This window comes from Streptopelia decaocto (assembly GCF_964273445.1).
Source record: "Streptopelia decaocto genome assembly, chromosome: 7".
In the NCBI taxonomy this organism is placed as follows: Eukaryota; Metazoa; Chordata; class Aves; order Columbiformes; family Columbidae; genus Streptopelia; species Streptopelia decaocto.
The window spans coordinates 47,833,280-47,860,422 of NC_138661.1; the positions used below are offsets into that span (position 1 = coordinate 47,833,280).

The 27,143-nt window shown below is 41.8% G+C and overlaps 1 protein-coding gene across 1 annotated transcript in view; it reads left to right on the forward strand.

Moving 5' to 3' along the window:
- Positions 1-27,143, forward strand: part of PAMR1 (peptidase domain containing associated with muscle regeneration 1) — an 80,240-nt gene that overhangs the window by 43,764 nt on the left and 9,333 nt on the right. Inside the window, exons 7-9 of the mRNA XM_082058528.1 lie at positions 21,401-21,613; positions 23,195-23,261; positions 25,437-25,669. Of these exons, the coding sequence (XP_081914654.1) occupies positions 21,401-21,613; positions 23,195-23,261; positions 25,437-25,669 (513 nt within the window). The remainder of the gene's footprint in view (positions 1-21,400; positions 21,614-23,194; positions 23,262-25,436; positions 25,670-27,143) is intronic.

A 27,143-nucleotide genomic window follows, 5' to 3' on the forward strand; every position in this document is an offset into this window, starting at 1 on the left:
CATATGTTATATCCCTTCCTTGATGAAGAAATGGGCCCACTGAGCCCACTCAGTCCCTAAGTGGGCCCACTGAGCTATAAATAATTCACACTTGGGTTCCCAGTCCAAATTTACCTGAGACACTTTAATCTTGGCAGCTCAATCTGCCTGATGGTTGTTTCAATATTCTTCAGTGCAACAACTTTTAGGCACATGGGCATCTATGTGGTGCACTTTTACAGACAGGTTCTCTGGTCAGGCAGCAATATCTCACCACAGTTCAGCAGCCCAGATGGGTTTGCCTCTGCGCTGCCCGTTGTTCCTCTTCCGTTGCTGTAACAACCCCCACGGGGCATTTGCCACCATCCATGAGTCAGTGTAGCAATAAAGCACCAGCCACTTTTCTCATTCAGCCACGTCTAAAGGCAGTTGGATTGCCTTTACCTCTGCAAACTGACTTGATTCAGCTTGTCCTTCAGTGGCTTCTGCAACTCGCCTTGTGGGATTCCACGCAGCAGATTTCCACATCCGATGCTTTCCCACAATACAACAGGACCCATCAGTGAACATGGCATATTGCTTCTCATTCTCAGGTAACTTATATGGTGGGTCCTCTTCAGCACGTGTCACCTCTTTTTCTGTTAATGCTCTGAAATCCTTACCCTCTGGCCAGTCTGTGTTCACTGCTAAGATCTTTGGGTGATCAAGCTTCCCCATTCGAGCCAGTTGTGTGATCAATGTTACCCACTTACTCCATGTGGCATCAGTTGCATAATGAGCGGAGGAGACCTTCCCTTTGAATGTGCAGCCCAACACTGGCAGGTGAGGTGCCAGCAGGAGCTGTGCTTCAGTACCGACCACTTCAGAAGCAGCTCAAACCCCTTCATATGTAGCCAGTATCTCCTTTTCAGTTGGAGCATAGCAGGCCTCAGATCCTCTGTACCCCACAGTCCAAAACCCCAGGGGTTGAACTTGTGTCTCCCCTGGTGCTTTCTGCCAAAGGCTCCAGGTAGCGCCATTTTCCCCAGCTGCAGTGTAGAGCACATTTTTAACATCTTGTCCTGCCCAGGCTGGCCCAAGAGCTACAGCATGAACTACCTCCTGCTTAATTTGTTCAAATGCTTGCTGTTGCTCAGGGCCCAACTCAAAGTCATTCTTCTTCTGGGTCACCTGATAGAGAAGGCTCCCAATCTCACATGCATTTTCTAAAAGCCCACAACCCCCAAGAAAGTCTGTGTCTCCTTTCTATTAGTTGGGGCAGACATAGCTCCTGTTTGGTTGACCACATCCATTGGAATTTGGTAACATACATCCTGCCATCTTACTCCTAAAATCTGATTTCCTGTGCAGGTCCCTTGACTGTGCTTTGGTTTATAGCAAAACAGGCTTGCAGAAGAATCTGGATTGTCCTCTCACCTTTCTCAAAAAATTCCTCTGCTGTGTTGCCCAACACAATGATGTCATCCATGTACTGCAGGTGTTCCAGAGCTTTGCTCTGCTCCAGTACAGTCTGGATCAGTCCATGGCAGATGGTGGAGCTGTGTTTTCACCCCATAGGGCAGTTGATTCCATGTGTGCTGGGCGCCCCTCCAGGTGAAAGCAAATGTGCTCTGCACTCTGCTGCTAAAGGAATAGAGAAAGGTGCATTAGCAATGTCGGTTGTGGCATACCACTTGGCTGCCTTCGACTCAGTTCATATCGCAGCTCTAGCATGTCTGGCACGGCAGCACTTAATGGTGGTGTGACTTCATTCAGGCCACGGTAGTCTACTGTTAATCTCCACTCTCCACTGGACTTCCGCACTGGCCATATGGGACTGTTAAAGGGTGAGTGAGTCTTACAGATCACTTCTTGGCTCTCCAGTTGTCGAATCAACTTATGGATGGGAGTCAGAGAGTTTCGGTTAGTGCAACATTGCTGCTGGTGCACTGTTGTGGTAGCAATTGGCACCTGCTGTTCTTTGACCCTCAGCAGTCCTACAACAGAAGAGTCTTCAGAGAGACTGGGCAAGGTAGACAGCTGTTTAATGTCCTCTGTCTCCATGGCTGCTATGCCAAAATCCTACCGGTACCCTTTTGGGTCCTTAAAATGTCCTCTTATGAGGCAATCTATATCAAGGATGCACAGAGCATCTGCACCAGTTACAATGGGGTGCTTTTGCCACTCCTTTCCAATCAGACTCACCTCAGCGACTAATACAGTCAAGTGTTGGGATCCCTCAGTCACTTCAGAAATGCTGATGGGTTCTGCCCCTTCACAGTTTGATGGATTTAGAGTACATTGGGTCCTGGTGTCCACTAGAGCCCTGTACGCCTGTGACTCTGGTATCCCAGGCCATCAAATCCACACAGTTCAAAAAAAACTGGCTATCCCTCTTCTTCACCTGGCTGGAGGCAGGGCCTCTCTAATCCTGGTACTGGTACTCACTGCTTCCTCTTTGCAAGAATGAATCAGAAGCCCCTTCAAGAAGGTCAGAAGCAAGATCAGCTCTTCTACTTTGTCTGGGGAACTGCCCACTGGGAACTGAGGCAGCATTTTCCTGACAGAATCCCCTCTTGTGGTTGTCTTTCCTTTCAACTCATGTAACCATGCCTCTAGGACTGAGGTGGGTTGCCCATCCCACCTCCTCATGTTCTCTCCATGGTCATGCAGGAAAAACCACAGGGTGCCCTTTTTTTTATACCCTCTGTCTTTTCTCTCTTGATTGGAGAGACACTCATTCCAAGTGAGTTGAGACCCTAGGCCATACAGATGGGGAGTGGAACTTGTCTTCGAAATGCTGGAACTCTTGGGATAATTTCTCAGCTAGTGCATCTGGCAGTTTCTCCACAGCCAAGGCACAAGCCCAAAGGGGGGATGATAGACTTCTCTCATATCATTGGAGCTGGCCAGCCAATTCATCCATTGTTTGTTCCTTGCCTTCTTTCCAGGACATTACTGCCAATGAGCTGACATAGGATGATGGTGCACTCCGCAGGAATTTCATTGGGATCTGTGGGTAAATCACCATTATTGGTGTCATTATAAATCACCTCCAGAACAGCTAATTCCTTCAAGACTGGATACTTTTTTCCATGGTGGTCCACTTGCCTGGGTGACAGGTAACATCTTCCTTGAAGGGGTACATTTCCTTCACATGTGACAGAAGTTGCCTCCAGAGGCTGAGGGTTTGTGTCTTTCTTCCAACTGCCTTGTCAATGCCCCCATCCCTAGACAGGAATCCTAGTTGCTTGGCTTCCCTATCCTCTAGTTCCATGCTACCGGCACCATTATTCCATCCCAGCATCAGAGCAGCCAAGTAACAAAGTGCTTGCCATCCCAGCAGCTGAAATCTTTTTGCATATCTCACAGCTCACCTGGGGATAGAGATCAGGTGATTATCTTTGGTTCTGCCTCCTCCTGTTCTTGCAATGGGGCTGGGTCATCATCTCTCACTAAGCAAACCGATTTCTTTATGTATTTCTTTTTCTGGAGAGGGGCAACTGATACATACACAGGTTGGTTCTTTGATTCAGCTGCAGCACCTGCTGCCTGGGTTTGGGTAGCCACAGTGCCTGTTACTGGGGTCTGAGCAGCTGCAGTGTTTGGCACAAGGGTAGGAGTAGCTGTAGTGACTGTTGGTTTGTTACCTGCCTCTTCACTCTGGGGGTGCTGTATGGTGTTGAGCAGCATTTGGGATATACCGGCCAGGGCCCACCACAGTGCTGTAAGTTGTGCTTCTTTGGAGTAGCCAGAGCATTTTCCTTTTAGATATTCTGTCACCTCATCAGGTTCCTGCAGTTGTTCTGGAGTGAAACTCCAAACCACACACCATTCCACCCATGATCATCCAACCTCAGGGCAAACCTATGTGTGATATACTTAACACGTCTTTTTATAAACCTATATATGACCTGGCATGTATTCAGAAGACGTAACAACAAGAGCATGTTAGCTTGAATATCCCCAGGGTGTCCAAAATCCTCAAAAACTGTTGCATCTAAGCCAGAGGAGAAAAGGAAGGTGAAGAAACGAGGGAAAATTCCTCCCCCCTCTATCTTCTCCATAGACTAGGTGCAATTACTAATCAATTCCGAGAGGTGGCACCCGAGGTATGGAAACATCAATAATATCTTATAAAAATATCAATAAAGGCGTGTAAGAAATGAAATCACCATCTCATAGGCTTTTATCATACAGAGCAGCAATATGATAAAGGAAATCCTTTCCCCAGATGTAATAAACAGCACTGCACGGAACACATAGGGCACATTGGAATTCAGGTGGCACAGCCACGTGGACAAAGAAACATTGTGACCACTTAACTAATAGAGTAAACTTTAATACACTCTGGTCAGCTCTGTCATTATCCCAGCCCTTTTATTTTCTCTTGCCTGGCTCGCCAAAAAGGACTGTCGTAGTTTAGCCCAAGCTCCGGCTACCCACCACCGCCCTGCCCCAGCTGGCAGCTGGAACCACTGGCCGCTTGTGCACCCCTCCCCGGCCCCTGGTGGGAAGAAGAAGAGAATCAGAAAATAAAGGCAAAACTCATAGGTTGAGATAAGAACAGTTTAATGAAACAGCCAAGGAATAAAAAGGAACAAGCTGTAAGGACAACAATGATGAAAGAACCTACAAAAACAATGGGCACACAGCACAACCTGATCTGCATGGCCACACCACAGAGCAGCCCCAGCTTTGCAGCGGTGAGCAGGCTCCTCCTGCAGCTCACGCTGAAACTGCTTTCTCCCCAGGCCTGAAATATAAAAGCACCAAACTTGTTGATGGAGAAGAAGCCGATCTGGACCACCACTGATCGCTAGCCAGCAGGAGAGCGAGTGCACCCCTGGCTTCTCTTGGCTTTATAACTGAGCTTAACCTTATATTGTATATATTATCTGAATGTCCTGGCAGTGTAGGAATTAACCCCATCTTGACTGACCCAGCACATGCCACCTTCCCCCTTCCAATGTAGTTTAAACCCTGATCAATCAGCCTTTCTAGCCTCTGAGCAAACACCTTTTTCCCCTTTTGGGAGAGGTGCCTCCCATCAGATGTCAGAAGACCTGGCGAAGAACTGATCATCCCATAGTCAAAAAAGCCAAAGTTCCATCAATGACACCAATCTCAGAGCGACGTGTTGATTAGTTGGACCTCCATGTTCCATTCTATATTCCCGCCTGTTATTTAAAGGAGGAAAAAAACACCTGAGCACCTGAGCCATTGATCAACCACCCCAAAGCTCTGAAATTCCTTTTGATTGCCTCAAGACTTCTTTTTCCTACCTCTTCCCTGCCGACATTAAGGACCAACAGTGGGTAATAGTCAGGGGACCTTGCCAGCCTGGGGAGTTGTTGAGTAACATCTCTTATCCTGGCCCCAGGGAGGCAGCAGACTTCCCTGTGGGTTGGGTCAGGTCTGCATATTGGGCTCTCTGTTCCCTTCACAAGGGAGTCACCTATGCCAACTACCCTTCTTTTTCTCTTTACATGTGTGGTTTTAATGGGTTTGCTGGGTTTCATGTGGGGCATAGGTTGCCTAGAGGACCCCTCCTTCCCAGAAGGGTCTCCATCAGCAGCATCAGCTGTCTACCCATGCAGTTACATGGCCTTATACCTGTTGTGTACAGGCACCTGGGAAGGTTGTGCAGGGTGAGGGTGTATTCACCTGCTGCCTCAAGCAGTAACCCATTTTCATTCTTCCCATTCTGAGTCTCCCTTTCCAACAGGCTGGCAAGAGGGTAGGGAGTCCTGTGTTTCTCATGCCATGGTTGGCTTCTGCACCTGCCTCAGGGATGGTAGAGTGTAATTCCACGAGTCAATCTCCTTCTCTGACTCCCTGATGCTCCTCAGCCTGGACACCTCAAGGCACAGCTCCTTGCTGGGTGGATACCACGTGTCCTGCTGTACTTAGCTCCTTGTTAATGGGTCATAGCCTCGTAGCCTCCGTTTAAAGTGGTAGGGTCCTCCCTGCTTGCCCTTCCCACATGCCCTTTCATGCAAACTGCTGTGCTACCTGCCACACCTCTGCTTGCTTGCTCTGTTGGTGTGCTCCATAGGGTTCATTTAAATCTCCTGCAGTTGCTCCTGGCAACTCCCCCACTGCATCAGCCTCTCTCATGAGGTCTGCCGGTTTCTGGCCAGTCTCTCTGCTTGTATGTGGGTTTCCCTCACTCCAGGGTCCACCCTTTTCCTCCTTGATTCGTGCTCTGCAGCTGAACTTACTGTACCTGCTACTGTGCTGCTTTGCTCATCCTGGCCAAGACCATCTGTCCTCCAAAGCAGTTCAGCTCCCAGCAGTCTGTTCCTACTGTCCGTAAGGGTGACGATCATGTAGTAAAGCTAATGCTATCGAGCGTCTCCTGCTCTCATTTACATCCATCTCTTGCAAGGGTCTACAAGAGAACAGCTGGGCTGCTTGTCAAATGTGTGGCTTCTTAGTCAGCAGTGATCTCCAGCGCAGGAGAGGTGAGAGGTTCAGGGAAGTGGTGGCAAGAAGGTTAATGTCTTTATGGTGAATCCCACAGTGCTAGCATTTATTCAGAAGAGCTTGAGCTCAGAGTTGACCTTGAGAGCAGCATCAGAAGATGACAGGCTCTTTCCTGAGTGTAAGTACCATCACTGAATAGAACAACTTGTAGGAACAAAGCCTGTGCTGAAATGATTGCAGGCTTAGGGAGTGTCAGCAGTGTCAGAGAGAACATACCTACCACAACTGACACAGCTTGCTCTATGAGGTGCTGCAGGACCTCATGAATCCAGTGTTGTTATCAGCAGACTTATGATGTGGCCAGCATGTGATTCCAGCATGCAGAGAACCTTAAAGGCAGACAGGAGCCAGAAAAGAATGCTAGGACTCCTAAAGCATAAATCTGAAGTCAGGGCTCTTGCCTTGTACTGTGTGTGACCTGATACACCAAGGTCTGGCAGCCCTGTACAGAGGAGACTGCAGAGACACGCTGCCTCAGGATGGCAGGATGGCCTGATGCCTCCTGCTGTTGGTGGGCTATATGATCAAATCCATCACCAAACTCATATGCTTGCTTGAAAGCCCTGCTCATTGCTTATGAGAAAGAATAAAAAACCAGTTCTCCTGAACACTTTAGCCACAACCTCCAGAAATCCCTCAGCTCATTCCATCCTTGAGGACACAGCCATTCCAAAAAACATTTTGACAAACAGTGTCCTTATGCCTTTAGCTGAAGTTAGTCTCTATGGGCTTATGTATTGGATATTAACCATTTCTGTGCTGCTATGCCAAACTGCAGAGGGATGATGTCTCAGGAGAGCCATCAAAGTCCTCCCCCACATCAGTTCTTTTCTACCAGCAAACCCTGTGAGAACCTGGGACATCCTCACCTTGTGGATGCATGCTGGGGAGAGAAGAGGTAAGTGTAGGAATAAATGGTATCAGAGATGGACTGACAGAGCTCATGGGCTAAGATTAGGAAAGCACTGTTATGAGTGAAGACAACAAATTCTGTAAGTCTGAATTCAGAAAAGGTCCTTACTCACAGGGATTTGCAACGAGCATCACAACACCCAGCAGTAACTGCTAAGAAGTTCACAGCTGGTTCCCCCCTTAACTCCCATGTTTTGCATTCAGGCACTCTGAGATTTCTCCTCTCATATGGCTCCATCACCTTTGTACAAAACACTGCTGCTGAGAATAATGTGTGGATTATGTAATGGCATAATTATTTAATGCTGATTTCTGTACAAAGCTGGGTCAGTTTAAATGTAAATGTAGTAAGAATATCAGATGATTGGAATGATCCTAGCTCTGCCACTCACTCACTGTTGGCCTTCAGGGAAATCACTTGATATCTCTGTGCTATAGCTTCCCCAGCAGTAAAATGCAAACAGACACTAATTTTATAAAAAACTTTGGAAATGCAGATATAAGCTTTAAGAACTGTTATATAATGATACTTCGGTAGTCGTGTAGTTAGACTTGCCCTTGAAATACAAGTGATCAAATCAGAGACTTGCAGGCCAAAAGTCAAACCTTATAGGATTTACCACTATTGACTTCAGCAGTCTTGGCCATTGGCAGCAACTGCAAAAATCTGCATGAAGTGCATGTAGCTAGATATGGCTGGGAAATTTGTAAAAAAACTATTATCTTGCCAATATAATAGGTTCAAGCAGGATCTCTCAGCAAAGCATATTTTATTTATGATTTTGCAAAATCACGTGTTCTACCTAAAGGTAGGCAGCCCCACACAGGGCAAAAGCTACTATTTATAATCCCAGCCGCAAATTCCCTCCCTTGTTCCCCATTGGTTGGGTACAGAGTTCACAGACTACTTGATGCTCCTCAAATGTCTACCTCAGTTTACCTCTCTCACTACACAAATTCTAACTAATTAATTTATTTATTTATTTATTTATTTATTTATTTATTTATTTATTTATTTATTTATTTATTTCTTTATTTGAGGTATGATTAGGTTAGCTCTCTGGCTAACCTTCCTCCCATAGCTTAACTTTTGACCACAGGAACTGGTTTGCATTCCATGATGGGTGCAAAGAGGCTTTGTTTTACATTGAAAGTCCGATAGCCAGGTGTCCCTCAGTCCCCACCTGCTGGGTCAGGTCTGAGATCCACAGTTACAAAAACAACATTCCTCCTTCAATGGCTCCTTACAGTTTCCTGTATAAATTTCAAAGAAATTTATATTTCTGCTGGGTTTTTTTTAATTATTATTTTCTTAATCAGGGAGAAAAATATTACTTCCACGTACTCTGCATGTTGTGCTTCTGCTAGCAACAGCATTTTGGAGCTGTGATTTCTGGGACTTCCAGGTTCTCTGACTCCAGAGCACTTGCCAGCCACTGCTGTGTAGCAAGGAAACCCCGAATCTCAGGATCCAAAATCCTGATGCTGAGGTTCCTTGCACAGCTCAGAGGCTGCTGTGGCATTTAGCAGCATGCTGGGTCATGATAGCATTCACTGGAGGAAAGACTGTCATTGAGGCTTTCTCCTGACAAAATGTCCTTTTTCTGAGTTTAAATTTCTTCAGTTTCAGTCTCTATGAGGCTTTCTCTGACAGTGGTTAGACTGGTTTGGCTAGGATGGTGGCACCTGCATTCCCAAAGTCCATAGTGCTCTCTTTCACCACAGAAGACATATACTACGATCCATAGCAGCAGAAGCTGTTCTACGCCCCTACTTGTTACCAAGCGCAATTTCTGTGGCCATCTTCAGTGTTTGGCCTCCAGTGAGCATGCTAGCACACCTTATGATAAAGCAATATTACAAATACATAGAAAAATGTTCCCTAGAGCCACTACTAGGTAGTCAAAATGTGCTATATACATTAGCACAGGTCAGCCTGAAAGCCAAACTCTGACTTGGGAATATGCAACAGGATAAATGTCTTTAGCACTAGCAATATTAAAAAATCCTGTAAGCAAATTAAGAACAAAACTACATACAATTACAGGCTCTTGTGCCAAATATTTAAGGGGGCTGAAAATGGAAATGTATACCTTTTATTAGTACCAGCAGTGAGAGATGGATTTGCTTCAGGCATGCAATATATCAATGAAATGTTTTGCAGAATTTAGAGATAACGTATTATATGTGTGTGGAGATATATATAATTTAATGAGGAACCAGGTGAGAGGAAGGCAGCAGAAAAAAAAAAAAAAATAAAAAATTGTTCATTTAATGGACTATGGGACAAAAGCAAATAGTAATTCCATTAAGTAGGATTTGAAAGACATTGAATAAAGAAAAGTGTAGCTCATCTAATTTATCTCACTGGTGATAGAATGGGCATGAAAACTGAGGAATGACTCTTACATATATTTTAAAGGGAGAGGAATTTGCACTAGTTTTATTAATAATGGAACATTTTACTTAAAAATTGAGGAACATACTCTTCTTCTAGTCTAGTGTTTCTCAGATTGCAGAAAGTTGTCTGTGAAATATAGAGCCATTTTAATGTTTCATATGGGACAGAAATATTCTTTTTTTCCAAGACACCAAAGTAAGAGGCAAGAAGGGTAATAAGTTTTTTCAGGAATCTGTGAGTTACTTATATAGACACTTGAGGCAGCTCTGGTTTTTATTCTAACAACTGGACTGTCACAACTGAGCATTTTTGCCAGAGGTGCTTGTAGCCACCTTGTCTAATGCCTTCCTACTTTGTTCTCTTATGAACTGTGCAGAGTTGTATCAGGCCAAAACTTGTCTCAGACCCTAAAGTGACAAGGGTTACCTATATGCCTGTATAAATTAATTGTGGACCTTCCCAGGAATAACATTGTGTAGGAAAATATGGAAAAACTGAAACAAAAAAAAGTCTCTCAACTTATAATGGGATTGTTAGTGCTGGCCTGTTCTCTCTGAACTCTGTTCCAGTTTTGTTTTCTTTAGATGGAGTTTAAATTTTCAAGTGAGACTCATAATTTCCCCTTACATCTCACTATGCCTTTCAAACATTTGTCAATTAGACTTTTACAGAGTTTTTCTTAAGTAAGAATTCTCCTGTTCTTAATTTTATCCTGTCTCTTTGTCTTCCTTTAAATATTTTACTGTATCCTTTCTGGTTTTAGCTTTTAGATTATTGTAGTTTTTAGCTTTTGCATGACCAGAGTGGTCATTCTTAGCTCTTAATTACTCTCAGGATTATATTTCCCTATAGTTTCACCTTTCCCTGAAATCTCTCCAGTTTTCATATTGTTTTCTAGATACAAATTCACCAGAATTTTTATAGATGTGATAACACCATGGCATGAATAATGGGATCAGCGTGATTCTCATGGAGTCTCTGGGTTGCTCAGACTTCTTTTTTGGCAGACCTTGAAAGAGTGTCATTCATATTTGGCTATCCACTACCATCTCCTAGTAGAATTTTGTACCCACCTTGTCTTTTTCCTGGTGAGTTCAATCTTCTATTAGTGGAGAGAAAGGTGCAGAGACTGAACACTGCAACCTGAAATTCTGACACTCTAAGTTCCATTTTGGCAGGGTTCATAGAATCATAGAATCATAAAAAGGTTTGGGTTGGAAGGAACCTTACAGATCATCTAGTTCGAAGCCCCTTCCATGGGCAGGAGCACCTTCCACTAGAACAGGTTTCTCAAAGCCCCATCCCACCTTGCCTTGAACACTTCCAGACATCCACAACTTCTCTGGGCAACCTGTTCCAGTTCATCGTGAAGAGCTTCTTATAGCTAATCTAAATCTACTCTCTTTCAGTTTAAAGCCATTACCCTTTGTTCTATCACTAGGTGCCCTTGTAAAAAGTCTCTCTCCAACTACCTTGTAGGTAGTAAGTCCGCCTTTAGGTAGGTTGTCTCAAACCTTACAGTTTGGGTGAATATTGCTGATTTCATGGTCCATTTAACAGATAATTCTTTCTGAAGGTCTCTACCTTGTGTTTCATTTCCTCCTCTGTTTGCTTTGCAAAGTACACTGAGAGAAAAGGTAAAGTATTAATTTTGTGGAAAGCTGGGCAGTGACTGCTATTCAGGGGGCATTGCACCAACACTGGGGAAATGTTGATAAGGCCTGTGGGTGGACATGAGCCAGCAAATTTGAACATGAGTCAGCAATGTGTGCTTGCAACTCAGAAGGCCAAACGCATCTTGGGCTGCATCAAAAAAGTGTGGCCAGCAGGTCAAGGGAGGTGATTCTGCCCCTCTGCTGAGATCCCACCTGTAAGTACTGTGTCCTGCTCTGGAGTCCTCAGTACAGAAAAGACATGGACCTGTTGGAGAGAATCCAGAGGAGGGACACAAAAATGGTCAGAGGTATGGAACACCTCTCCTATGAGTAATGGCTGAGAGACTTGGGGTTGTTTAACCTGGAGAAGAGAAGGCTCCAGGGAGACCTTACTGCAGCATTTCAGTACTTAAAAGCAGCCTGTGAGAAAAATGGGGACAGACTTTTTAGCAGGGGGCCTGTTGTAACAGGACAAGGGGTAATGGTTTTAAACCGAAGGAAGGGAGATTCAGGCTAGACATGAGGAAGAAGTTTTTTACAGTGAGGGTGGTAACAACACTGGAAAAGATTTCCTAGAGAGGTGGTGGATGTGCCATCCCTGGAGACATTCAAGGCCAGGCTGGACGGGGCTCTGAGCAACCTGATCTAGTTGGAGATGTCCCTGCTCGTTTCAGGGGCTCATTCAGGACTAGATGACTTTTGAAGGTCCCTTCCAAGCCAAACTATTCTAAGATTCTATGATGCCAGTTCTTTCTTTAACCACTGCCATTTCAGTGAGGAAGCCTTCCCATGGATTATCAAGAGAGGTTTTCCTACACCTTCCTCTCTCATTTTGCTATGGACAAGTAATGCCATAGTCAAACACAGCACAAAATCATGTCTAAGACACCTTAAAGGTAGGAAGCCAGAGTCACAGGGCAGTAGGAATCATTTATTTCATGTGGAGCAGAGCAGTCTAACTAGTGGCATAGCAACAGTTCAAGCCCATTGAGTGCTCCTGGCCAGCCCATCATCTGCTTCCCAAGGAAGTGCTATGCAAATGGTTCACAGCACTATTCCTGCTGTAGAAGTCAGGCTAGACCAAGCACAGATATAGCTGGGGGTGGATATAAGGTAGAGTAGGGATGAGTGTGAGTGGGTAGAAGGCTGTGAGGGGGATCCAGCCCACATGACTGTGAAAGCTGGACCACACAGAGAAGGAGGACTGATATTCAGAATACTCAGTAGAGGCAGGATCAAGGCCCATCCTACCTAGGCAAGGGAATTTGAAATCATATCAAATATCTTAGAGAACTTAGAAACTGAAGAGGATTGACTCAGCTCAGTGACTGGATTTTATGGCTAGTGTGTGTATCCAGAACATAAGGGCAGAGTTAGGTATGAATAACATCTACAAAATGTTCTTTTCCTTTCTTTTTGACTTGGGAGAAATGTCTGTTGGAGAGTTGCATATAGTCTTACCAGGAGAGAATGATGAAAGACTTCAGTAAAATATGTCAAACAAAGGAGCCTGTCCTAAAATTTAGTGGAACATACTGTACATTCTGAAAGATGTAAGAACAAGTCAAATTCACAGTCTTGATGGGAAGCTATCCACAAAAAGATAAGAGAGATGTGGATGAAGCACACAGAGGCTAGGATTCCCTTTACAATAACTGTTGAAAACTTGATTGCTTGACGTGTTCGCAAGTAAAGTGAAAAGGTGCAGAAGAGCTGCCTGAAAGATACTACATGAAGGGGATAAAAGGCAAATGAAACTGAAGAGGGAAAAAAACTTTAGTGCTCAAACCAAAGGAGTAGAGGCAGGTACTAGAGAAACTGTATGTGACTTTCAAGCTAGATAATAGAGCTGAAAACAGAGAACTCAATTGTGGTACTGAGATGCAGGGAACACCTGAAGATTCAAAACCACATTTAATTTGTAGAGAGAAAGAATGAACTTACAAAATTATTCAAAGAAAAAATAAAATGAGCAGCTGTGCCTCCAGTGGCAAAGTTTAAAGAATAGGACAGACCAAGAGGGAAGATCCTGTGTCAAAAGACAACAAACAATTAGCACAAAGAGGCATGGGTAACGAAAGGGACACATCTATTAACAATACTTAGCTGGGTTTCCATCAGAGAAACCCCATGGTGACTCTGTGACACAAGTGGGTATGAGCTAATGCTTATAACATCCCTGTGAGGAGAGGGGTGCTCTCATTTGCTAGGTAAAGCAGATGAAGCAACTTACCCTTGGCCACAGTTTCAAAGCTATTATTAGATCTCATCACCTTCTACCTCCATATCCTGTACTCTAGGCCATAGTTCCACTACTAAATTAATCTGTGCACAAAACACTAAATTTACATCATAAATAAAACCAGAGTTGTTCCAGCTGGGTCACACTGGCACAAAGAAAGTCTGGCAACCAGAGCAAATCAAACAGACTAGAAACTAAATTTCTTAGTCACTTAGGAAACAGAACAAGAACCAAGACTTCTAGTTTGCAGAAAAAAAAAGCAACTGTAGCTTGGTGACATTTTTTCCGGGGTGGACCTAGAACACAAAAGCACCAGTTCTGCAGAACTGAACCAGACCACAAACAAATCAGAAAACCTGTATTTATGATAAAAAGGGGAACTCTGAGTGGTGCACAGATGTTTCTAATCATCTTCTTTTCTCATTTGACAAACTGAGTATGACTTTACATTGAAAGAGAGAAATTTAAAGCTAGTAAAGTGAATTGCTGTTCAGAGAAAGATATGGAGGAAGTGACTGGGAATACAAAGATCATGACTGGGAAGAGAAGTGTTCTGAGATTTTAAAACACCTATAAAATCTATGCTCCCGTTATTTACCTTTCATTATTAATAAATATGCTTGTGCATACACATATGTACATATATATATATATATATGCATGTATATGTGTGTGTGCCTATATTTCACATGAGAAATGTCAAGGGCTAGTGTCGCATCCCAACAGATGGGGTGAGGGATGAGTTAACTCTGAATGCGACACGTGCCCTGGCTCAACAGATGTAACCAGGTGTGAGTTAACTCTTGGTAATTCTGCGTAGTTATGCAAGGTGAATGACAGACAATCACTCCAGGGGTCCAATTCAATTATGAGTTTTACTAAAAGTACATGTTGGAATACTAATTACAGCGAATAGTGGCTTGGCAAAAGTATTTTATGATATTACAGAACTTATCAATACATTAACAGCCAAAGTCCTTCCATGAGCAATGGATTGGCAAACACTAGTAGCTATAATACAAAACTTAACAAGAATCCAACAGCAGAGCTTAAGATGATGTTACTCTTATATGTTCAAAAGGAAAAGAGAGAAAGAGAGTGGTAGAGAGGGAAGAAAAACTAAGGTATAAGAGAGAGAGAGAGTAATATATCACCACTCACAGAAGGAGAGACAAAGAAATATGGATATAGAAAAAAAAGGAGAGAAGGAAAGAGCAGAGAGAAAGGAAGAAAGGGTGAAGGACCCAGCCACTCTTATGGCTCTGCAGCATGGATGACAAGACTTGTATGATGATGTATGGCCTCTGGTGTCCCATGGCAAGGATGTTGGGGGTTGTAGTTCAAGAGCGCAGCGTCCTCCGGTGTCTGGTCCAGTTCCTGTGGTGAGGCTGGTGGGCGGAGGGTCCTCAGGGTGGTGGGTTCCCTACCAGTGCTGTTTTAGGTGAGCTTTTTAATAGCTTTCCGAGCAGAGGAAAGTCTGGGGTGAAGAGGTGATTACGAAAGATCGACAAGTCTCAACAAGTCCTGGGCCATGTTGAAGGGCCTCAGTTTTTCACCTTTGTGCCATGCAGAAGTCCCAGAGAAGGGATGATTGCAAAAGATCGACAAGTGTTGACAATCTCAGGCCATGCTGAAGGGTCTCAGTTTTTCCCCTTTGTGTGCCAAGCTGGGCAATATCAGCACATCCCCTGGTATCAGTCAGCCAGCCTGGGCTGTGGCTCTTTAGCTTGTCATTGATATGTAAATCGCAGTTCACCCTTCTACTGAATGTGTCATGTCCTGCTACAATATTTGAGGCATGATTCCTTTTAGCCTTTGACAGTCCTGGGACTGGAGGAACTAGTTTTGCCACAATATTTCAGCCACGATCCTTATCAATACACAACAGCTAGAAATTGAATTTTTATCATTATTCTTTCGCTAAAGATGACAGTGTTGCAGGACACTTGCAACCAAGAGGAAAAGTTGCACTCCCCCTAAGTCGATATGTTTTGATTTGGAACAGTGAGTCTGAGCCCTTCTCTAATGCTTAAATGTTAGACAGTTTTTCTTTCCAAGACTTGTGTTTACTAGTGCACAAATTATTCTGCTGAGTCATTGTTTGATGTTTGTAGTAATCCGTAAAATGAGGGGAGTTTCTGTGGAGCCTTGTTCTTGTGAATGCTGCTGCTTTAAGACTCTTGCTCAAGGATCTCTTCCTTATGTGAATAATTGGATGGCCCACAATCCATATAAATAGATGCATTAATATGTATTCTGTGGAAGGATGAGAGGGTTGAGGCTTTAGAAAAAATTTTCTTCTAGAAGTGTAAGCATCAAAATTTGGCTGTAGGTTAGTAAGCAACTAACTACAAGGCAAAACATAAAAAGTCAAATTCTAAAAGCATAAAATAGGGATGATCTCTTTAGTATTCACCTGTCTATCTTCAGTGAAGTACCACAGCTCTCGGATAAAACAACCTCAATACACATTTCTAAATCTTGCACTGAATCCTTTCCTATGCAGTTTTCCACAACAAATGGCCAGGCAAAGCCAGAGACACACAGAGAGATGGATAACTGTGTAGATACTGAAACCTGTGTTTCCTACATAGTTGTAATTTCTACCTACAGAAATACATACATATGATTTCGACATACAGATAATTGGTCTTAAAAAGGAACTTCGAAAAGGTGAATAAAGCATGGATGTTGTCTGTCTCTCATAACATAGAAAGTAGAGCATCAAATAAAATTGCCAGGTGTCAGGCTAGAAACCAAACCAAAGAAGGCAGTGTATTTTTCACACAACAGTCTGTAGAATTCATTGCTACAGGATATTGTGGACACCAAGTATGTAGGTGAGTTTAGAAAATATTCAGACAAATTAATGTTTTAAAAAAAAATCTCTAGGGTATGTTTTACCAAAAATACCATTATAGTTCAGATAAGCCTTGAGCTGAATTGAGCTGATTGCTGAATGCTGCCAGAATATGCCAGGAAAGTATTCTATATGCTTGCTCTGTTTTTATATTTCTTCCACCAAATCTACTGTTTAGGCCATTGAAGACAGGTTTCTGTGCTGAATGGGCCTTTGTTCTGATTTATCATGGCTGATTTGAGGTTCTCAGAGAAATCTTACTTACAATGTTTAATCTACCATTTACTACTTCTGGTAGTTAAATAGACCAGTTGTATGTAAGTATTTTCCCATTAGAGCAAACCCAGTGGAAAGGGTAAATATCACAGTTTCGTAAATATCAAGGTTCCTTTTTAATGTCATTACGATAATGTTTGATCTACACAAATAAAGATAAAAAATATTTCTGTGAGGTTATCTGAAAAACTATATAGAATTGGAAAGAAGAATTTGAAAAAATTTCAATATAAAGCTTTTAAGTATCTACATTTTTTCTTGACCCAGCATGGTAGTTAATTCAAAACCTCTCTTAAGGTTGGAAAGTGCTTTAAGTACTAATATTTTGAGTAAATGAGCCCTAATGACACAAACACTTCTGCACATCACTTCACACTTCTGAGTAATCCCATTGAATTGCATAGATCTAGATATGTTTTGAAAAGTGATGCATATGTGTGTGTAGAACTGACATCTAAACAACTTTCTAAAGATCAGTATATACTTTGTCATGTAATTTTGACTCCTGTGCCCATTTTAATTGTTTTTTCAATGTTCTAAATAATCATCCTAATACAGTCCTGTTTTTATAATAAAGTGGATTTTTTTGAAATATCTGAACTGTCAGTGGTGATGTGTAGGACTCCAGGTGCTCCTGCTCATGGTATTGTGGAAGGAGATGACTTTAAATACGGGGCCCAGGTTTACTTCAAGTGCAACGCAGGTTACAGCTTAAAAGGCAGCCATGTTGCCTACTGTCAGCTTGATGGGACTTGGTCAACACATCATCCTGAATGTGGTAAGGTCACTTTAAGTTTGATTCTTATCAATTTTTTCAACCAATGTATTCACATGAAACTAGAATATCCAAATCTCACTTGAAATTTGGTAGATGCATGGCTTAACATGGTGTTCTTTCATCTTCTTGTCTTTAAGAAGCAATAGGGATTCTCATTTTATTCTGCTACAGGCCATCCTACAAGACCTGCTTATATAAAGGTACGACTGAAACATCAAATGACTGAAAAATAATTTTCTCAGATTTTAGCCTTACATCCTTCTTACACACAGACCGGAAATGTCTAGGACTAAAACCGAGTGAGGGACATTGTGCAACAATGAACAGATGCTTCCATTACTATATACCTCTGATACATTCTCTGCAGAAGTCTGGTGCACTCTGTGATGGGCTTACATGCACGAAGACTATACTCCTATTTCAACAAAATTCCCATCCAAGATAAAAACCAATAGAAGGGAAACTTCCATTCATTCTGGCTGTGCAAGCTGGCATGCCTACCATTCACATTGATTCAGCTGTGAAATTCCAAGCCCCATCTTCTCATCCAAAGAGACTTTTAATTTTTCTTTAGTTGTTTTGTATTGCACAATTTTATTTCCATATTCCAGAATAATTTGTATCAATTGGAAAAGTGCTTTTACAAGTGTGTTGTGGCAAACTATGTAAATTTGGAGGGGAGTGTTTTGAAACAGCTATGTATAAGTTCATCTGAAAGAGCAAGCAATAGGCATTCTTCTATCTAGACAGAATGTGTCCAGTTGCAGTAAATGTAATATCAGGATTATGCTAAAGTCCCTGCTGTGTTAAGTCTCTGGCTAAAGATCCATCTCTAGACTTGGCTATTGCTGAAGTTCCAGGTGGTATAATTTGGGTCTCTTCTTCCCAGATATTTTATCTTTGTTTTTAATCCATTAAAAATGTCATAACCCTGAGTTTAGGGAAGAAGAAAATTACTGTTCAAGTTCCTGATAAGCATAGGATGACTTGTTTGACTTGTCTTGTTTGGTCAAGTCTAGGTACGTTTAGAAACACACACTCTACTCATCAGATGATGCCTCTAGACTAGATATCAGTGCAGAAAGCAACTTGCAAATAAAGCATTATATTGTGGGTGATTCCCTGTAGTCTTTACCTGCTATTGAGTTGTCAGTTTTGGTTCATAAGTGAGAAAGCCTGTGAAGTACAGAGAAGAAAAATGGAGACAAATTAAAAGGAGTCAGGGATCTGCTTCTCCCTTTCTCCTGGTTGCGAGGAAGTTCAGACATCTTCTTTGTTTACTGAATATGATTCCTGTGGAAAATTGTTTAAGTACATGTATAACCTTCAGCATATGGTAAAATCCAATGTTGTTAAAAAAGCACTGAAATGCATGCTTAGCTTGAATTATATACTCAATGTTAAGATCATATGCTCTTCATTGAATAGGTACTGCTAAGGTTAGCTATGTGCTTACGTGCTTTGCTGAGCTGGACTCTGTCTAGTGACATGAAGATAGGGGAACAGGACAGAGCCATACCCATGCACTATTATAGTGCTGATTTCACAGGGATTTAAATAAATGTTTAAGTGCTTTGTTATGTATTGGTGCTCTTGTGAAGCTGACCTGCTTGCTAGGCATCCGAGTCTGACTCAATGACATGAAGAGGTCATTTCTGGTCTACCTTGACTTCAGTAAAGCCTTTGACGCAGTCTCCCACAGCATCCTCACAGCTAAGTTGAGGAGGTGTGGTCTAGACAATAGAGTAGTGAGGTGGGTTGCAAACTGGCTTAAGGAGAGAAGCCAGAGAGTGGTAGTCAATGGTGCAGAGTCTAGTTGGAGGCCAGTATCTAGTGGAGTGCCTCAGGGGGCAGTACTGGGGCCAATATTATTCAATATATTCATTAACGATTTAGACGAGGGAAGAGAGTGTACTATCAGCAAGTTTGCTGATGACACTAAGCTGGGAGGAGTGGCTGACACGCCAGAAGGCTGTGCTGCCATCCAGCAGGACCTGGACAGGATGGAGAGTTGGGCGGGGAATAACCTGATGAAATTTAACAAGGGAAAGTGTAGAGTCCTGCATGTGGGCAGGAACAACCCCAGGTTCCAGTATAGGTTGGGAAAGTACATATTAGAGAGCAGTGTAGGGGAAAGGGACCTGGGGGTCCTGGTGGACGACAGGATGACCATGAGCCAGCACTGTGCCCTTGTGGCCAGGAAGGCCAATGGCATCCTCGGGTGTATTACAAGGGGGATGGTTAGTAGATCGAGAGAGGTCCTCCTTCCCCTCTACTCCGCCCTGGTGAGACCACATCTGGAATATTGTGTCCAGTTCTGGGCCCCTCAGTTCCAGAAGGACAGGGAACTGCTGGAGAGGGTCCAGCGTAGGGCAATGAAGATGATTAAGGGAGTGGAGCACCTCCCTTATGAAGAAAGGCTGAGGGAGCTGGGTCTCTTTAGTTTGGAGAAGAGGAGACTGAGGGGTGACCTTATTAATGTTTATAAATATATAAAGGGTGAGTGCCATGAGGATGGAGCCAGGCTCTTCTCGGTGGCAAACAATGATAGGACAAGGGGTAATGGGATCAAGCTGCAACACAAGAGGTTCCACTTAAATTTGAGAAAAAACTTCTTCTCAGTGAGGGTGACAGAGCACTGGAACAGGCTGCCCAGGGAGGTTGTGGAGTCTCCTTATCTGGAGACATTCAAAACCCACCTGGACATGTTCCTGTGCGACCTCACCTAGGCGTTCCTGCTCCAGCAGGGGGATTGGACTAGATGATCTTTTGAAGTCCCTTCCAATCCCAAACATACTTTGATACTGTGATACTGTGTGAATTGATATGTCTCAGTCTTCTTGACCGTCTATAAGCAGAGCAGCACCAACGATGGCTGTCTAAACTAGCTGTTCACTGGTTATCATCAAATGAGACATTAAATAGATGAATTAAATAGAAGTGCATGTTACTGTCAGCCTGACAAGAAAACTTAGATAAAATACAAAGAAAAAAAAAACAAAAAACGTTTCAGCTCCTAAATAGAAAAAGCAGAGGAGTGAAAGATATAGGGAAAAGCATTCATTAGGACCACATAGGAAATACTGTCATCCAGATTTAGGCCAAAAATTCAAGGTTATTGAGAGAAACAAACAAACAAACAAACAAACAAACAAACAAACCAAAACCACAAAAACAAATAAAAAGAAGGGAGAAATATTGGGAAGAAGGAAGTAAAAGAGGTTTTATAGGCAGAACCTGGCATGAGTAAGCTTTCCATAGTGAGCTTTTAGTACCAATAAGTGTGTGTATATATATATATATATGTATGTTCTCTTCACATTCCTCCATTTCCCTGGATTATTGTGATCTCTCAGTACTAAGAAACCAAAATGCAACCAAACATAAAAGAAAATTCAGTTGACTAGTTTTATTATCCAAGTCCAGCGAAGTATTGAAAACACAGAAAAGGGAAAAGAATGCCAAGAGCCTGTTTCCTGCCAATAGCTCAAGTGCATCCTTCTATGCTCTTCAAGTAGCCCTGCTAATGATAATAGGACATTAACATCATGTAAAGTCAAGGTTCTTTTTCAGGATTGTCATTTATGTTTTAAGGTCTTTTTAACAATTTGAGAATCTTACGCTTTCAGTGTAGACTAAAGTATTATAAACAGATATCTGTATATTACAGATCTTTCTGAAGACAGAGATCCCAGATGGGTCTTGAAAAGGCATCTTTACTAAAGTGTAGATTGTGTAGTAACATGTGAACAAAATGTCGAACAATCTGATGGGTTAAAATAATGCCATGAACTTGACAATATGGTTACTATTTTTTCCCCGTTATTAGTTCTAGATGAAAAAAACTGCTCAGATCCTGGTGCGCCCCTCAATGGCTACAGAAGAGTAGTGGAAGACACTGGGCTCTTGAATGGACGCTATGCAAAAATTGGCACAGTCATTGCTTTCTTTTGTAACAACTCATATGTTCTTAGTGGGAATGAACAGAGGACCTGCCAAGATGATGGAGAATGGTCAGGGAAGCAGCCAATCTGCATAAAAGGTAGTATACAATTTTTTACAACAACTCGCAAAAGCTGCTATGGTTTTACTGGAGTTCATTTTATATAATTTACACTTGCCAAACAATATTTTTTTCTAAGAATAAGCCATCTGACTGACACCTGATACTGGGAGTGGTAGTTTGGCAGCTCTACTGGCTGATAAAATCAGCTAAAGAAGACGTCAGTGATTCCAGAAGATGTTTCCATCTTTAAAATGGAATGAAATGTCCCCTAAGGCACTTATTACCCTCATTCTAGGATCAAACCTGTATAAGACCAACGTCAAGGAAGATCAGGAGGGAACTGAAATAGAAGGAAATAACTGCCTCATCATAGGGCCCAGCTCACTTTTCAGAATACTTTTAAGTCAATGGGACCAGTGATGATTGTAGAAAGGCCAGTCCTGTAGATTACAGCCTTGAAGGTTTGGTTCAGAAAACTATTTGAGGACATGCCTAAACTATCTGTATTCATTAAAACACTGACACACATCTTTAAATACTTTGCTAGAAAGCTAATTTTGCTGTTGACCTGAAGCTACTCTAAGCATGTCTGAAACTTTGAATGGATGAATAAATTTGTGCTGGGGACCTGCCAAATTCATTTTCCCTAAGCAATTGTTTTTTGGATTTGTTTTTTAACAGAAGTAATGATAATATAAGGAAATATGTCTGTGCCCTGCAGAATTTGCTTTATTCTGTTATTTCAGATGGAAATATTCTCTCCCTGAGGTGTCTAATCATCTGTGGAAAGCATCTTCATTGATGATAATAATATGGGGACAGCATCTTTAACTTCGTCATGTTAACATCATGTTAACTTTGATAGTGACATAAAGGTTAACATGTACAGTAATCACTAAGAGCTACATATTGTTAAATCCCACAGAATACAAGTGCTCAGGCATAAAATTCATCATGCAAGATTCCTTTTCTACCACTGTGTGCAGCAAGAAGGAAATACTGGCAGTCATTAGAACTGATAGACCCGAGTATTTTATCCTGCTCTTAAATAAACTGAATATGCAAAACTAGAAACTCTGAATCTCCCTTCTGTTATTTTGTGCATGTTCAGGTAACTCTGAAGTGTTCCTCTGAATCAGAGTCTCCACCTCTTTCCAATGGGTGCACAAGCAAGCAGACTCTTAGAAGTCTGTAACATCCTGCAGCCTTGCTCTGTTTGTTGAGTCACTGGGATTAGCTGTGTGTGGCTACACAGATGGAAATTAAGTATTTTTTTATGCAATTCCATTGTTGCAAAAGCTTGTTCAGTTTTCAAACCATCAGCTGTAGTGGTGTAAATCTGAAATTCAGACACACTAATGGACACATTTTCTTCAATGGCTGGAAGTGCCAGTGCAGAAGATGCTCAGTTGCTTCCACTCTTGTAAACAGGCAATCTGTGAGGAAGTATTTTACCGGTGCTTTAGGTTTCAGGGCCTGTCTTTATCTTAATGCGTATAATTACTGCCTCTTTTCAGTCCACTATATCTAGTGAGAGAAGGAGTGGAAATGTGTATAAAACATAACCCTTGAGCTGTGAATGTGGAAAAGTACTGCACAACATTGTATTTTTTCTAGCCTGCAGAGAGCCTAAGATGTCTGACCTGGTGAGGCAGAAAGTGCTTCCAATGCAGGTTCAGTCAAGGTAAGAATGCAATATCTCAACTACAGCTTAAAGAAAAAAATGTGATTGCTTTTCCCCTCCTCTCTTTTCCACCCTGTGTGTTTAGCCTGCCTGAGCAGCCATTCCTACAGCTCCACTAGATGACGAAGCAATGAGAGCTGCTGTGAAGGGAGGCCTGATTAAGCACAGGTTTGCAAGCTGCTGGAAGCAACCAGGAAGCAATGGACATTAGAGATGTTCAAAGTACTGGACAATCCTGGAATTAGGCTTGCAAGCTTGTGACAAGCTACAAGAACAGTCTGAGAACAGTTCCTTGGGGCTAATGATGTATCTTAAAATATGAACATGTGCCATTTTAGGGAAGAAATAAGTGGGGAGAGCATATGAGAGAAGGGTGTATAGCAATGCAATCTGCTCCCAGTAAGTTTCACCATCAAAAGCAATATAGCACCATTGATATAAATTTGGGTTTGGGATGGGCATGGGGAAGAGGAGGAAGTAGAGTAGGAGCAGAGGAAGAAATGAAAGATCATACCCTATCTGAGCTTACCCTTCTGCTGATTTCTTGAAATAAACCCAATCTGAATTAGTTATGCTGAATTGTTCAGGTTCATTTTTGTCCAAGTAGTAATTTCTCATTTTGGGGTTGAGGTTTTTTTGCAGTACATGATTCATTTCTTTTTAGATATAGTGCAAGAACTGTCCTCATCTTTGGTCTTAAGAACAGCCATACCAGGTCAGAATAAAGTTCCAGCTCAAGCCATATCCTGACTCTGGCAATGGCCAGTAGCAGATGCCTAGAGAAGACTTTAGGAACAAGGCAAGCACTTACTTCCCAAATACTCTCCCACTGTCCAGCTCTGTTATGTATGATTGTAGAGATGACACTGAGAAGCCATTAGGAGGCTTTAGTAGCCATCAGGGGATTTTTCTTGCTTAAATTTCTCAACTTTTGAACACAGGTCGTTTTATGGTAAATGTTTCAGATATTAACACCAGCTTATAAGAACACATACATGCCCCCACCTCCATAGCATCATGATGGCATCTCATGTTTGTGGATTGCTTTTCTCTCTTGAAGTAGGATCTCTATTTTATAGATTAATAGTGAGATAAAGTGTGCATTATGCAATATTGCAAGTTCACATGTGAGTAGGGAATGGAACCCTGGCAGACTAAGCATGAGCAGAGCAGCTCTCATCCCTCTTCCAAAATGCAAGAAACTTGCCATTGGTCTTGTTCTTAATAATTGCACTTTTCTTGAGTGCTGTTATGTATCGCCTCACAGATTCTATATGATGGAGGCAGTCTGTCTCTCTCTGTAATCAAAAATGAAATTACCACATGAAAAAAAAAATTCCTGTGGCTTTTCTGGATGCAGAAAGTACCAGAAATCTCAAGGGTAATGAATTTCCTGCTGAATTTTTCAGATGTAAATAGTTTTTTTTTTCTGTAGATACACGCTTTTAAGCATTAGAACAAGGGACACATTCTAAATGATGAAGATGACTGTAGTCAAGCTTATGGCCCATATCTAGGCTGATGCAAATATTTTATTTTTAATTATATGCCATGTTTCAGCTAATCAGTACAAAATCTAAATGGAAGCTTAGTGATTATTGCAATTATGAAATCTCTGTGGTGAGGCAATTATCTCTGTTAATTGCTAAATCAAGCAACTTTATCAACATGATTTAACCTGAATTGATTCCTAATACTGCCTGTTAAAATCTTCACTAGAGAAAAGATGTGCCTAACTCCTCTCTAGTGAGAATTAATTACAGCAGTGCCAACTTCCTGTGTAATTTCTTTATTTAAAAACATGGTATCTCAGTATTTTTGTGAATGGCAAAAACTGTTCCACACTTAGAGGCAACTAGTTGCAATCTGGAAACTGTGAAATGAAAAAAAAAGAGACACAAACAGAAAATTTATAAACGTACCTGTATTTATGTATGCATGTATGCATATAAATATAAATTAAATAGCTGGGATGCATGTAAATGGGAGTATGGCTAAAGTATGTTGGAATTACATTTTTGCCTTATTCTTTCACATGCAAACTTCATATGCTTTTAAATGATACTTAACACAGCTGATGATAATGCTAAAATGCTTGCATTATTATTATTATTATTATTATTATTATTATTATTATTATTATTATTACCTTGTGTTCTTTGTACCTTGAAACAGGGAAACACCTTTGCATCAACTTTACTCATCTGCAGTCATCAAGCAAAAGCTTGAAATCTATCCAACCAAGAAGCCAGCACTGCCATTTGGAGACCTGCCCCCAGGGTACCAGCATCTGCACACTCAGCTTCAGTATGAGTGCATTTCTCCTTTCTACCGCCGCCTGGGTAGCAGCAGGAGGACTTGTTTGAAGACAGGAAAATGGAGTGGGAGAGCCCCTGTGTGTATTCCAAGTGAGTCTCCAAGGGAAAAAGAAATTCATACATCTCTGAGGGAACAGGGGAACAGGATGTGTATTTCTGTTAGATAATTAGAGAGTGCCATTGGTGTAGGCTGCCCATGCTTCCAGCTGGGAGATAGGAGCAATAAAGCTTTAAGGCTCTTTTTATCCATCAGTAGAACTTGTCCAGTTGATGGTAAAGGGATCAAGCTTTCAGCACTGTAATTTGCCATCAATTTTTCTAGTCTTTTATTGAACAAAATGTGTAGTGAGTTTCTTTCCTGATTTGAAAATATTTTCCTACTATCACCTCATGTTTTCCTGTATTATTTACTGCAAATGTGATTTTTCTTTCACCTCTATACTTCAGCACACAGCTAACAGAAGCATAGAAGTTTAAGCAATAGAATGCAGAGTCTGCATTTAAAATAGGCTCTTCCTTTAATATACCCTGCTAAGGAAGGGTTCATATTGCAAACTGTAAGTCTAGATAAAATCTCATCCAAAACTAGTGCACAAAGTCAGGGTAGGAACATCACAAGATTTGGTACAAGCCACTACTGACATATTGTGAAAAGTAGATGCTAACATCAAGCAAATGTTGAGAGTTCTTGTTTGTGGTTTTGCTTTGAGATGATGTCATGTATTGAAAAGTATTTCATTCAATCATTTTCACTATGGACATGCGCACACTAGATTCCAGGAAAAAAAAAAAAAAGTTCTAAGGGAGACTAACTAAAAAATGTGACCAGATGATGTAACCTTTATACTGAAGTAAACCTTTCCTGATACAGGAGATTTTACCCCAGTTCTGAGCCTGAGTAATGTATTCCTAAAAGACAGCAGAGCTTTTTCATTTCCCCAGGATGGCTGTTGACATAGATGCGTTTGCTTTAAGGTTCTTGTTGTAAGACGAGTTTTTTCTCATGGGCATGAACTCATCTGTGCTAAGGTCAGCTCTAGGAGAGGACCTTATAATTACTCTGTGACTGCCTAAGAGTGAGTTTTAGTGCACAGCTGGCTTTATGGTGTTTTATTATAAGCAAGAATCAGGGGTGTTCTTTCCATTTCTTTATACAGTCATCTCATTATAGTGCAGCTTGATAAGGTTGTCATGAAAATTCACCTGCTCAAGTGCTAAATCCACATTCCTACTTCAGCCAAGAATTCAGATAAAAACAGAAAAAATGAAAGGTGTTTTTTAAAAGCTATATAAAATGATCATATTAAAATTTTGCAGGTTGGAGACAGAGGTTAATTAGAAAGCTGTCTCTCATGCTAACCTTAGCAGTTTGGCTGCCTTTAGCACATGCTAATTAAGAATCAAGAGTGAAATTCAGATTAATTGGTGGGGGAAAGGTGTACCTCATTCTTGGTTCATAGAATCACAGAAATACAGAATGCCCTGAGTTGGAAGGGACCCACAAGGATCATCAAGTCTAACTCCTGTCCCTGCACAGAACAACTGTCTGATGGTGTTGTATAGT